Source organism: Triplophysa rosa, linkage group LG9, assembly GCF_024868665.1.
Source record: "Triplophysa rosa linkage group LG9, Trosa_1v2, whole genome shotgun sequence".
NCBI classification, from domain to species: Eukaryota; Metazoa; Chordata; class Actinopteri; order Cypriniformes; family Nemacheilidae; genus Triplophysa; species Triplophysa rosa.
This window is the reverse complement of record NC_079898.1, coordinates 26,971,045-26,983,544: the sequence shown is the minus strand read 5'-3', so window position 1 is coordinate 26,983,544 and position 12,500 is coordinate 26,971,045. Positions and strand designations below refer to the sequence as shown.

At 43.0% G+C, this 12,500-nt stretch overlaps 1 protein-coding gene across 1 annotated transcript in view; it reads left to right on the top strand.

Moving 5' to 3' along the window:
* LOC130558763 (cilia- and flagella-associated protein 46) overlaps positions 1-12,500 on the top strand; it is a 56,703-nt gene that overhangs the window by 14,084 nt on the left and 30,119 nt on the right. Inside the window, exons 13-30 of the mRNA XM_057341365.1 lie at positions 146-268; positions 1,001-1,116; positions 1,646-1,743; positions 3,132-3,244; positions 3,322-3,534; positions 3,620-3,839; positions 4,923-5,066; positions 5,136-5,246; positions 5,376-5,545; positions 6,518-6,649; positions 6,736-6,901; positions 6,982-7,051; positions 9,739-9,883; positions 10,228-10,411; positions 11,779-11,926; positions 12,006-12,211; positions 12,285-12,407; positions 12,497-12,500. The exon at positions 12,497-12,500 is cut by the window's right edge and continues 158 nt beyond it. Coding sequence (XP_057197348.1) covers positions 146-268; positions 1,001-1,116; positions 1,646-1,743; positions 3,132-3,244; positions 3,322-3,534; positions 3,620-3,839; positions 4,923-5,066; positions 5,136-5,246; positions 5,376-5,545; positions 6,518-6,649; positions 6,736-6,901; positions 6,982-7,051; positions 9,739-9,883; positions 10,228-10,411; positions 11,779-11,926; positions 12,006-12,211; positions 12,285-12,407; positions 12,497-12,500 — 2,486 coding nt within the window. The remainder of the gene's footprint in view (positions 1-145; positions 269-1,000; positions 1,117-1,645; positions 1,744-3,131; positions 3,245-3,321; positions 3,535-3,619; positions 3,840-4,922; positions 5,067-5,135; positions 5,247-5,375; positions 5,546-6,517; positions 6,650-6,735; positions 6,902-6,981; positions 7,052-9,738; positions 9,884-10,227; positions 10,412-11,778; positions 11,927-12,005; positions 12,212-12,284; positions 12,408-12,496) is intronic.

Below are 12,500 nucleotides of genomic sequence, written 5' to 3'. Positions count from 1 at the left end.
GTCAAGCTTGTCCGACCATTGATTATTTTTCATATAAATATAAGTATTTTTCATTGAACAGTTTGAGTGATGAAAGCGATGGATTGACTTCATTAAATTAGCAGTTAGACTCATGCTTTCCTCTGACATCTTCACTTCGTTCCAGACACACTGGACTTTGTGCTTGTTCAGCTTTCTCCAGCATGATGAAACTCAAGGATCACCGTGGACACGGACTGGCTGATAAAGCCCAGCATTCAACACTGCTGCGTTCAAGAAGCGTCAGAAGGTTCATTTGAGTGACTTGACAAGACTCAGAATGAGCGCAAGAAGGTGTGGTAGAGGGAGAGAGGTCATGTACAGATGCTTTTGAGCTGCGTGTGTCAGTCAAGTTGCTGCATTCTTCACACACACACACACACACACACACACACACACACACACACACACACACACACACACACACACACACACACACACACACACACACACACACACACACCACACACACACACGCACGCACACACACAGCACCACACACACGCACACACACACGCACACACACACCACACCACAGCGCACACACGGCACACACGCACAGCACACACACACACACACGCACGCACGCACACACCACACACACACACACACACACACACGCACGCACTAAACACCACACACACGACCACACAAACACACCACAGCACACACAACAGGACAAACACAACACAGCACACACACACAGCACACACACACACACACACACACACACACACACACACACAACACACACACACACACACACACACACAGAACACACACACACACACACACACACACAGAGACACACACACACACACACACACACACAGAGAGACACACACACACACACACACACACACAGAGACACACACACACACACACACACACACAGAGACACACACACACACACACACTGAGAGGATGATGGCAGGTTGAAATGTCTGTTCTCGCACTGGTCAACAGTTGATTTGTTTGTCAGGGTGAAGTTATGGGCACTGCTGGTCAAGGCGGCATGGACACATGAAGTGTATGATGTGTGCCGTGCGGCCTGTCGCTTTTGTCTGCTGTATGATGATGGACGATGGAAAAACTCCAGTAAGTGATCTTCATCAGAGGAATAATGACATCAAACAGACACATGTGCTGAAAACATCACATTTTTTCAAAGTAATCTTGTGATACTCTTGTGATTGTCAAATACTTTCTGCTGTCTTCACTTTATATTCATCTACTGTATCATTCATAGTTAATGTGACTGAATATTGAAAGCTTGGAGACAGATTTAATCCAGAGAAACGTGTGTAAATAATTCATGTGATGATTCAGTGGGTTTGTCCATGATCATGGATGTTTTATGAAGCGGACGTTCCTAAACTTTAGATTTATTGAGCGTCTCGAGGTTTCATGTTGAGGTTTTGTGTGGAATATATTCACTTGCTCTCCGTCCATCAGAACTTTATCAACACTGACTAATCCATTGTTAAGTCCTCAGGGTTTCAGTGATTCAGATTGTAAAAGTGTAAATCAATAAGAAGTCCAGGTTAAATTTCAAGTTTTGAAACATCCCGGCAGTGTTTTATTGATGCTGTGTCTGAGTTTGTGTTTTTCTGCTGTCTGATGTAAGATGATGTCAGAGGAGAGACGGGTCAGAACCAAACACATCAGAGAACACAGACGGAACTGATACGTCTGCTGGCTGAAGTTCATTTCATCAACGCTCAGGTACCCACATCATCTTCACTGACCACACACTAACTGTGTATCAAACACTTATAAAACACACTTTCTGAAGGGAAGACAGATCGCTGTGCCGCTGCTGCTTTCACGTCCAAATCAAATTGATGAAGAGGTACTTTGAGGTTTACCAAAGTGCTGAACAATAAAAAAATCAATCGTAAGGTAAAAAAGCAATACCACAATTCCATACTGGAAGCGTTGAGGCGTTAAACTGAATGAAGCTGATTATGCACATCATTTAAACATACATGATTATTGCATTATTTGTCATTGATATACTGTGGTCATGGAAACGTGATGGGTTTTCACTATTTACTACTTTTGCCATTGAAATTGAGCGAGATGCTGGTGGCTTCACACAGGAGAGCCGACTGAATATGAATCAAGTCTCTTTCACATGATGTCAGTCGTCTCCATGCAGCTGTTTTACGCTCAAGATTTTAGAAAGACTTCAGAAGCTCGTGTTTAAAAACACTCTTCACAATCTGACTGACGGGAATGATATCTCTCATGGTCATTATTTTTTCTCTGTTTATAACTGTCACAGCTTTTCATTTTCTTGTGGTTTGTTCCGAACAAGTCATTAATCATCAGCTCATCTCCTGACGGCATTCCTGAGTTATTATTAAAGACTGGAAGTGAAGGAAGTGAAGCCTTTCATGAGATCGTCACTACAACACTTCTGGACACTTGGAAACATTTTTCTATATTTGCTTCAGTAACGTGATCACGTTTTAGTTCTTGTCATGACAAGATCCTCTTGTTTCATGTGAATGAAATGAAAGGTGTAAAACAACAGAGGAGTGATCATGTTTGGGGTTGATAATGAAGATGATGATGACAAGGATGTCTCGCTCTCCGCGGTGATGGGTTTTTAATGACCGCATTGGACCTCTGGGATCTTTCTGTAATTATGTCTTCAGGGACGACACATTTGCTTTGAACAGGAGATGGAGAACAACAGAGGGGTCGGGACCTTGACAAAAGCGGAAGGCTGTCGGAGCATCTTCGCTTTGACAGCGCCTGGCTTTGTTCTTCATGAATGCGTTTCCTTTCAAAGATGACGTCTCTTTAGTTTGATGAGCGTCGTGTCCGGGGGAAGTGAAGGGATCGGGCTGGGAGTTCCTCACGGAGGCTTTGATCGTCACTCACACTGTTTCAACTGTAAGGATCCCAACGGCCCCCCATGAACTCGCACAGGATTTACAGCAGCGAGCGAGAGAGAGAGACATCACTTGAGTTCACGATGTGATCCAAACATCCCGCACTGATACATGCAGTCGTGTTATTAGGGCCTGAAGGGCCTGTCATCATTTTCGTAATGACCCGCAGCTTTGCTAAGTATGAGAAGAGATGTTGACGTGTTTGTGCAGGTGACTGTGCTGAAGCTGCGCTCAGAGGGAGTGGACCTGAACGCCTGCGCTGTTCGATCCGAGAGACGAGTGAAAGCCTCACCTGAGGACCACGCTCACTGGACCCTGTACAGGTGAACATATAAACACGCACGGAAACTTCACATTAAACCACTTCAGCTTATCATAACATGGCATGTCGTCTCCTCAGTGATTGGATCAAAGACTTATCGGCTTATGCCACGGCTAACTTCCTGCGAGGGGCGGAGCTGGGGGCGGAGCTGGCCGAGGCCTGGTTGGTAGTTAATGCAGCTGTGCACCTGTGGAACTACAACCGCTGGCTGCTGAAAACCAGAGGACACGGACTTCTGTTGCCCACATACAGACGTTTATTAGACCTCCTCAGACACACAGGGCATGCTGGGTAAACACTTTAACAATGAAACTCTGTAAAAATCACACACGAATCAAGTGTTTTGACGTTCGAGTCATGTGATGCTTGCGTGCAGAGAGGTGGATCTTCTGGTTCTGTTGTGTGACGCTGTGGCTCAGGGCCTCATCACGTCAGCACAAGCCGATCTTGAGACGCACGAGAGCGAGAGAGGAGTCACCCAGCTGCCAGATGAAAAGCCGAAGAAAGGACGAGGGAAGGCCTCGGAGAAATGCAGCTCCACACACGGGCCGCTGTTTGACACGGCCGTGACGCAGGACCTGAAGAAAGCTTTAGAGGTGAGGCTTCTGCCCACTGACATATTTCTTATCTACATAACACACACATTCACTGGGCAAAGCATTGTGGGGGATGTGAAATAGCCAGTCAGTATTATGGGATGTCGGATAGCCTGTGTGACGCAAGAGGGTCTAAATTTAACACCTGCCAAACGGCACAAGACAGTCAAAAATAAATTCATGTCAGTCACAATGTTTGAATAACACACACACACTGTTATGATATTTCTGTCATGAATGAAACACAAGTTTAAAGAAATCTTTGATGAAAATGAACCATTGTTTTACTACAAATAGAAAGCATGAGTTTGCTATCAAGTACATTTTGAGCTTATATCATTAATTACGATATATTGCAAGTAAACAAAAACTGTACAATGTTTTCACATTTTTTAAAATTATTTTCCAATTGTCACTGTCAGAAAATTCTAGAAATGTCTGTAGCACAGGGAAGGTGGGATGAAGCGATGATGGGTGTCTGCATCTGGAACTTGGTTGGTGACGACAGTATGAATGAATGAAAGCGAAACACAACTTTTAAAAAGAAATTACATTTATATAACATTTATTCATTTGGCAGACGCTTTTATCCAAGGCGACAAGTAGAACACACAAGCATTTTGTCAACACGCTAAACAGTACCGTATAAGCACAGTTTTACTACAAACACCATGCTTTAACTAAAGTTATGTAGCATCAATGTTTTAGTGTATATTTAGCTCATGAAAATAAATACACTGTTTGTTACACTGTGTAACCAATCCACCAAACAACCACTTTTACTGGTGAGTGGTTTGTAGGAGATCACAGACAGATGCTTTGCATCATAACTTTACTATAGTACAGCTGGAGTTACATCACTAACCAATCAGCATCCAGCAGCACACTCACGATGTCATTCCTTCATGACATGTGTCTCTTCCTCTTCTCCTCACACATACAGCATCAGCAGTAATGCCACATGTTTCATATGAAAATGATTGACTAACCGCTTCATAACGCTGCACAATTCACACTTGAATCTTCGGAGTTGAACGCGTTCAGCGGTCTGCTCAGAGTTTGTGTGTGTGTGTGTGTGTGCAGGTGTGTGAATACGCTCTGCTGATGTCCAATGGAAACACAAAACTCGTGTCCATGGAGGTGAGGAAGCAGCTCATCTGCACATGGGTGACAGTTAAACGGCTGCTTCAGCAACAGATCGGACTCAAACTGGACATCTGTGATCAGGTGCGTCACCGTGACCTCTGTATGACATCGCTACTAATGATGATTCTGAATGGTTTTATGATCATTCAGAGTAAAAACGAGGCGGTGACGGCGATGTCTCGTGTGCTGGTCGGTGTGGAGATGATTCAGTGTGAGAGAAACAGCAGACTGATGGAGTTTATAGTGCCCGCTGTGTCTGTGGTAAGATCTCTTCAATATCATCATCAAAACATCACACAACTCACAGAATCATCACTGGAGCAGTTCTCATGTCTCTCAGTTTCTAAAACGCATCTCAAGTGTGTGTGTGTGTAATTGTGTGTTGTTCAGTTAGTTCAGATGACGCAGGACTGTCAGTGGTCTGACTCTGTCGTGGAGTTGTACGTGTGGACACAGCTCGCCCTGTTCGCTCATCAGACACGTGACCATGATCTGGTCATGACCTGTACCCATAATGCACTGCAGCTGGAGCAGAGGATGAAGATAAACACTGGTGCTCTGTGAGTGACATCATACAAACACATTCTGTCACGTGATGGTGATGATGTACAGTTATTCAAATATATTTCACAGCGGTAGAATTGTTTCATATTATTATTAGGAACACATTTAAAGCCTGTTTAGGGCCGATTCACATTTCACGTCTAAAACCGCAAAAACTATTTCCACTATTTCAAGTTATGCCCCCTTCTTGTTACGCCCCCTTCTTGTTACGCCCCTCTCTTGTTACGCCTTCTTCTTGTTACGCCCCTCTTCTTGTCACGCCCCTCTCTTGTTACGCCCCCTTCTTGTTACGCCCCGCTCTTGTTACGCCCCTCTCTTGTTACGCCCCTCTCTTGTTACGCCCTCTTCTTGTTACGCCCCTCTTCTTGTCACGCCCCTCTCTTGTTACGCCCCCTTCTTGTTACGCCCCTCTCTTGTTACGCCCCGCTCTTGTTACGCCCCGCTCTTGTTACGCTCCCCTCTTGTTACGCCCCCTTCTTGTTACGCCCCTCTCTTGTTACGCTCCCTTCTTGTTACGCTCCTCTCTTGTTACGCCCCCTTCTTGTTACGCCCCGCTCTTGTTACGCCCCGCTCTTGTTACGCTCCCCTCTTGTTACGCCCCGCTCTTGTTACGCCCCCCTCTTGTTACGCCCCCTTCTTGTTACGCCTCCTTCTTGTTACGCTCCCTTCTTGTTACGCCCCCTTCTTGTTATGCCCCTCTCTTGCAGTCTGCAGACTGACACTATTGTCTCGATGTGGCACCTAGAAAAATGTGCAAAATGTTAAACATCTGTGTGTTTTGTCATGTTTTTGTGTGGTGCAGAGGTTTTTCTGGATTGTTGGTTTGATTCATGTGTAACATACATAATAAACTTTTAAAGCGTTTACAGTGACACCGGCTGAATGTTGACACAAGAAACACAATGACTTCTTTAGTCTTTATAAAAGCTCATCAGTTTGTGTGTGTGTGTGTGTGTGTGTGTGTGTAGGTTGGAGGTGTGTTGTGTTCAGGAGATGTTGTGCAGCGCTGCATGTGTCAGAGGTCAGAGTTTGATTGATGGGGTCAGTGTTGATTCCAGCAGATATGCGGAGGCTCTGGAGATGCTTGAGTCCAGCGTGAGGTCAGAACACACATCATCATCATCATTTCAAGAGGGCTCTCTGTGTGCTGATGTTGATGTTTGTGTGTTGTGTGGTTTTGTTGTAGATATGCGGAGCGGGCGGGCTGCTGGTCTCTGTGTGTGACCGCAGCGGGTCACTACTGGAACTCCTGTCTGTGTCTACTGAACATGAGACAGGACAGACGACAGCTGAGGAAACCTCTGGAGGTCATTCTACAGGCCATCAACAACACCTACAACAATCACACGACTGTGAGACTCTCACATTACTGACTCTTATTCATTCACTTCAATCTTTTCTCCTTACATTATATTCTTGTTTTTGTGTTCAGGGGAGAAATAAAAGAGCGTCAGGAGTGAAATGTGCCGGAGCTGTCATGGACACACCAGATTCCACCAGAAGTGACCATATTATTATAATAGAACATTTACAATTTCAATTTTATTTTAATGTGTTTGCAGAGTCGTGATTGTAATCAAACACAAAAACATGAAGTGTCTTTCACACTGATTTCATGAACAGTTTGCTTTAAGGAATGAGGAATTAATGAGATTGAATTTGAGCATTTCAATCTTCTCTTTGAGTTTTTATCTTTTCATTTATAAAAAGAGAATGTTTTTCTGCATCGGCTGAGAAAACTAAAGCTGATATCTGAACAACACAGCCACCTGCTGGAATAAACCTGCAGCGCATCAAACCACACATACACCCAAACATTCAGATAGAAGACATATACACATATATAAACACTTTAAACTGAAATTAAAGTCATCATAACAATTGAAAATTCTTATTTTTATGACATATTTCTCATTATAAAGGATTTATCACGTTTGCATCTTACGTCTGTGTATTGACATGAAATCTGTCTGTAAGCTTCACACAGCACTCACTCACCTCTCTCTCTCTCTCTCTCTCTCTCTCTCTCTCTCTCTCTCTCTCTCTCTCTCTCTCTCTCTCTCTCTCTCTCTCTCTCTCTCTCTCTCTCTCTCTCTCTCTCTTTCTCTCTCTCTTTCTCTCTTTCTCTCTCTCTCTCTCTGTCTCTCTCTCTTTCTGAACTCTTGATCCTCAGACTTTCTTTAGATACTGTAATTTCATTTCTCACATGGTTAACTGCGGACACCTATTCTTATTTGTTAGCATACGTAGTATTCCTTATTTTTGGTCTGCATATGAACATTCTACTAGTTGCGAAATTGAAAATGACTTAACCACAGCATTGTGGTAACTACACAGACCATATTTTGGTCAGTGTGGTTTTAGAGATCAAAATTACTGGCAAAGAAAATTGTTCCTACTAGTTTAGAAAGAAAACATAAATTTGTCAGGCCTTAGAAAGAGTATACGACAGTTAGGATCTGAACTAAATATACTAAACCACAAATAGGTATTGCAAATACATAAATGCTGGTTACAGAGTTTAGGTTTAGACAGTTAATAATGTGAGTGCTTACAGTGGACAGATGGTGTCCGAATTCACATGAATCCCATAAAGATCACTAGAGCTGCCAAGACTACTGTGTGGGGCATATTAAAGGATTCAACATCTGTTTAGAACTGCATTTACCATTTATGGATAATGAGCACTTCTGAATATTTTCAGTCATGTAAAATCATGTTTGCAGAACAAGTGCATGTTTAAATATAATTGTTTAGGGCTTAGACTTAGAACTTTCTGAAATTTCAATGAATGAGAATAATTTTTAATGTGAACAAGTCCCTAAGGGTTGACACTTGTGAATTTTATATTGATTGAAGGAGCACACAGTTACAGTAGTTTTACTATTCTTTTATGTTTTACAAATTAAAAAACGGATACATAAAGCATCTCGACTCATTGAGGCTGACATGTTGAGATCACATGACTCTGTTATCACATTTTTGCTTGTGAAATGAATTAATAATGGCTCGCAACAAACTCAGGATTTTTATAATGCTGTTGGTAAATAAAACCTTTTGCATATGATGCCGCATCCCATTGACATAAAATGACTGAGGGGCTTATTTCGTCATATTAATGATCAAACCTTGTTTTTTCCTTTAGATCCAGTCGATGTTTTGCGGGTGCTGCAGTTGCCTTCCCTTCCTGAAGGTGTGCAGAAGGTTCCAGGTTTCTGTACCTCCCGTCGGGCCGGCACAGCTGATCATGCCTACCGCATCACCAAGAAAGCTCAGATCACTGCACCCACCAAACAGCTCTTCTCAGGTGCCACCCTTCGATATCCAATCATGTTGATAGTAGATAAAGCTAAAATGTTGTCTTTTCAGCTATACCTTTTCATTGTACGGAGTTATGCTTCGAAAGATTGCTGGGTTGCATGAAAATCATTTGGGTCCCAAACATGCAATTACTTCCCCAAAGCAAGATAAGAGGTTTTCAGCAGCAAATGAGACGGTTCCAGAATTATCACTGAATGTTAACTTTGGTTTGATCGTGGAAGCAGTAGTTTAACGGGCACCATTTATACAGGTTTAGTCATGAATTATGGGCTTGCGCCAGAATGCACATTTCAACTCTGTCTGTCTGTTTTATCCTCTTAGGACGTTTCCCGGAGAACTTCTCCATCATGACCCTAGTAAAGCCCAAAGCTGGTCTTCAGGCCTTCCTCTTGTCCATCTACAACGAGCAGGGCGTACAGCAGCTGGGTCTGGAGCTGGGTCGTTCACCCATCTTTCTTTATGAGGACCAAAATCGCAAACCCTCCCCAGAAGATTACCCACTGTTCCGAGGGGTCAACCTGGCCGACGGCAAGTCAGTAACCAGCCCAAGTGCCATCTACCCATCTTAAATTTTAAATTATTCCTTTGTATGCTCTATCGATTTCACAAATGTACTTTATAGTTTTTAATAATACTGCCGTGTTTCCATCAGTGCAATGTTGGCTGAACAGTAAATATCGCTTTAAACACTGTAAGTGCATATAAAATGTTTCTTATTGTTCATCTCACTCAAAAATACTTTCTCTGTCCTATAGGTGGCACCGTATTGCTATTTCCGTCCAGNCTCTCTCTCTCTCTCTCTCTCTCTCTCTCTCTCTCTCTCTCTCTCTCTCTCTCTCTCTCTCTCTCTCTCTCTCTCTCTGTGTAGATGCAGGTGATGGTGATGATGTGAAGTTGTGGGTGTGTCTGTACAGCGCTCTTCTCTGTGTTCATTCAGACTCTGGGGAATGGAGGAGAGGTCTGCAGCTGTTAGATGAGGCTGTCCGAGTGATCCCACCCTCCACACATCGACTGTGAGCACTCAAATATCTGCAATGCATCATGGGTCACAAGCTGGTGCACACACACTGACGTGAAGATGATGATGCTCATGTGTTTGTTTATTAGAGAGAGACATCTCTCTCAAAAAGCTACAGTAATGAAGTGAAGAGATATTGAACTATCACAAGCCAAAAAACAACCAAAACCGAATTGAATTGAGCTTCTGTATTTGAATCATTCGATTCACTGTTAGTGTTAAACATGTGAGCATAAACCAGAAGAACCACTCAATCAGGCCTTTAAGTGTGTTTGACGATCAGACATCAGAAGCATATGTAAGTGTTGTAAAGTTGTGTGTGTGTGTGTGTGTGTGTAGTGTTGTGTTTAAGCAGCGTGCCCTGGTTAAAGCTCGGCTGGGAGAGAGTGTTGTGTTTGATATGAAGCAGATCTGTGATGAAGGTGACATCATCTGTTCTCGTATGTGGCGGCGTGTCGCTCTCTGTGCTCAAGACAAACACCAGCGGCTGACCTTCTATCAGAACGCCATCACAACACTGCAGGTAACACACCAGCTAAAACATGATGTCATTATGTGTGAAGATTTGGCTACATTCTTTAATCATACAATTAAGCGGATTAGACTTGCAATTGATAATACCGATTATTCCATTTTGGGTAAATTGCCATGTTATCAGAAAATGCTGACAACAGCAATGCATCTGTCTTAATCCTTTTGGATTTAAGTGCAGCATTCGATACGGTTGATCCTTGATTCTGCTAAATAGACTGGAAAAGTGTGCAGGTCTCTCTGGTAACGTTTTAAATTGGTTCAAACATATATTACAGATAGGATTTGTTTTGTTAATGTAGGTGATTATATGTCTGATGAAATATGAACTCATGAAATATTGTATGGTGTCCCTCAAGGATCAATTCTCGGGCCAGTTTTTTTTCATTGTATATGCTCCCTTTGGGTGGTATAATTCAGGAGTATGCCATGAATGATCATTTGAATGCTGTAGGGGTGTCCTCAACTAAGGATGTATATAGTCCAATCAGAATTGTCATGTCTTGCCTATAGTCGACTGATAGTGGAATCGCACGCATGTGTGTGTAATAAATCATGTTTGTGGCGGTGCAGTGCGTGCCCGTCTTCCACGCCACTGCCCATATAACCACAATGGCATAATACCCATTGCATAACACCTCTGTGAAGATTCCACTGTGAGATTGGTAGTCGAATCAGGCTCCTCCTATCCAAGCATCGAATCTTCGACTGTTCGGGTCACCCCTAGTATGATATGTCTAGTAAGACATATTTATTTTTAAGACATATTTCGCTTTGGAGCACCAAACACCAGGACTTCCAGACACAGAAGCAGCTTCTTCCCCCAGGCAATCTCCCTCCTAAACAGATAACTGCTCCTTAAGAGCAATATTCCACTTCCACTACTCCTATAGTGTGCACTATAGTGCCTTATTATATCTACATCTTATGTATACATGTATATAACACTACCTCTACTTACTACATGATCCATTTGCACAAGTGTACATACAATCTGTTCATATGTATATTCTACTCTATACTACCCTGTACAATGTCTCTTATATGTTATTATCCCCCATTTTCTGTAAAATAGTCTTTATTTTATATATGCACATTTAGAATCTTTTAGACTGTAAATCGTATTATATTGTATTGTCATTGTGTTGAATGTCTGTACTAGAAGCTTCCAACACCAAAGAAAATTCCTTGTGTGTGCAAGCACACTTGGCAATAAAGCTCTTCTGATTCTGATATCTCTTTAAAATTGCCTATGATAATAGTGGTTGGAGCTGTGTTTAATCCTTGTCTTAATTGTTACTTTTTGGGGGATTATTCTATTGTAATTTGTAATATTGTGTGTGTGTGTGTGCATGTCAGGGTTGTAGCAGTCAGTGGCAGAAGGTGGAGTTTCTCCTGGAGTTTGGTGAGTGGTTGTATTTCACACAGTGTCCTGTGACTGACGCTCGTCTTCAGATCGACTGGGCCATAGACATCCTGATGTTCACAGACTCACAACAGACGCCTGGTAAGTGTGCTCATGTCTGATAAACAACAAAAAACAAGCAATGTGCAGCGTGTCTGGAGTTATGTTTTTTGTCTGTTAGCAGATGCAGTGGACGCTGGTGAAGCGGTTCCTGCGACGTGTTTGAGAGTAAACGCTGTGGAGGCTGTGGTGCGTCTGTCTGACGTGAGACGTCTGGAGGGTCTGATGAGAGCACACACACTGATGGCTCTCACAGAGGAGAGATCTTCACCCAAACGCCAGCATCATCTGCTCATGGCCTGGAGCTTCACACTTCACATCTGGAAGGTACCTGCGTTTCACGCGTCTCTTGCATCTCTTTCCCAGAAATCCTGCAAACCTCTGTGCTTGTTTAATACAGGTATCCATAGCAACGGCGCAGGAAGTGATGAAGGACATGTCGAGGAATCGTTCAGTTGCCGGTCAGCCTGTGATCTCCTCCAGGAAGGACAAAGAGCGACCGGATGAGAAGAAGCTGAAGCAGGTGAGAGAGAGCGGCAGTATACGGTGTGTGTGATGTTTGTATGGCTGTATCTCGTTTATCTCTCTTGATATGAGTCATTATACGTTCAGTCGT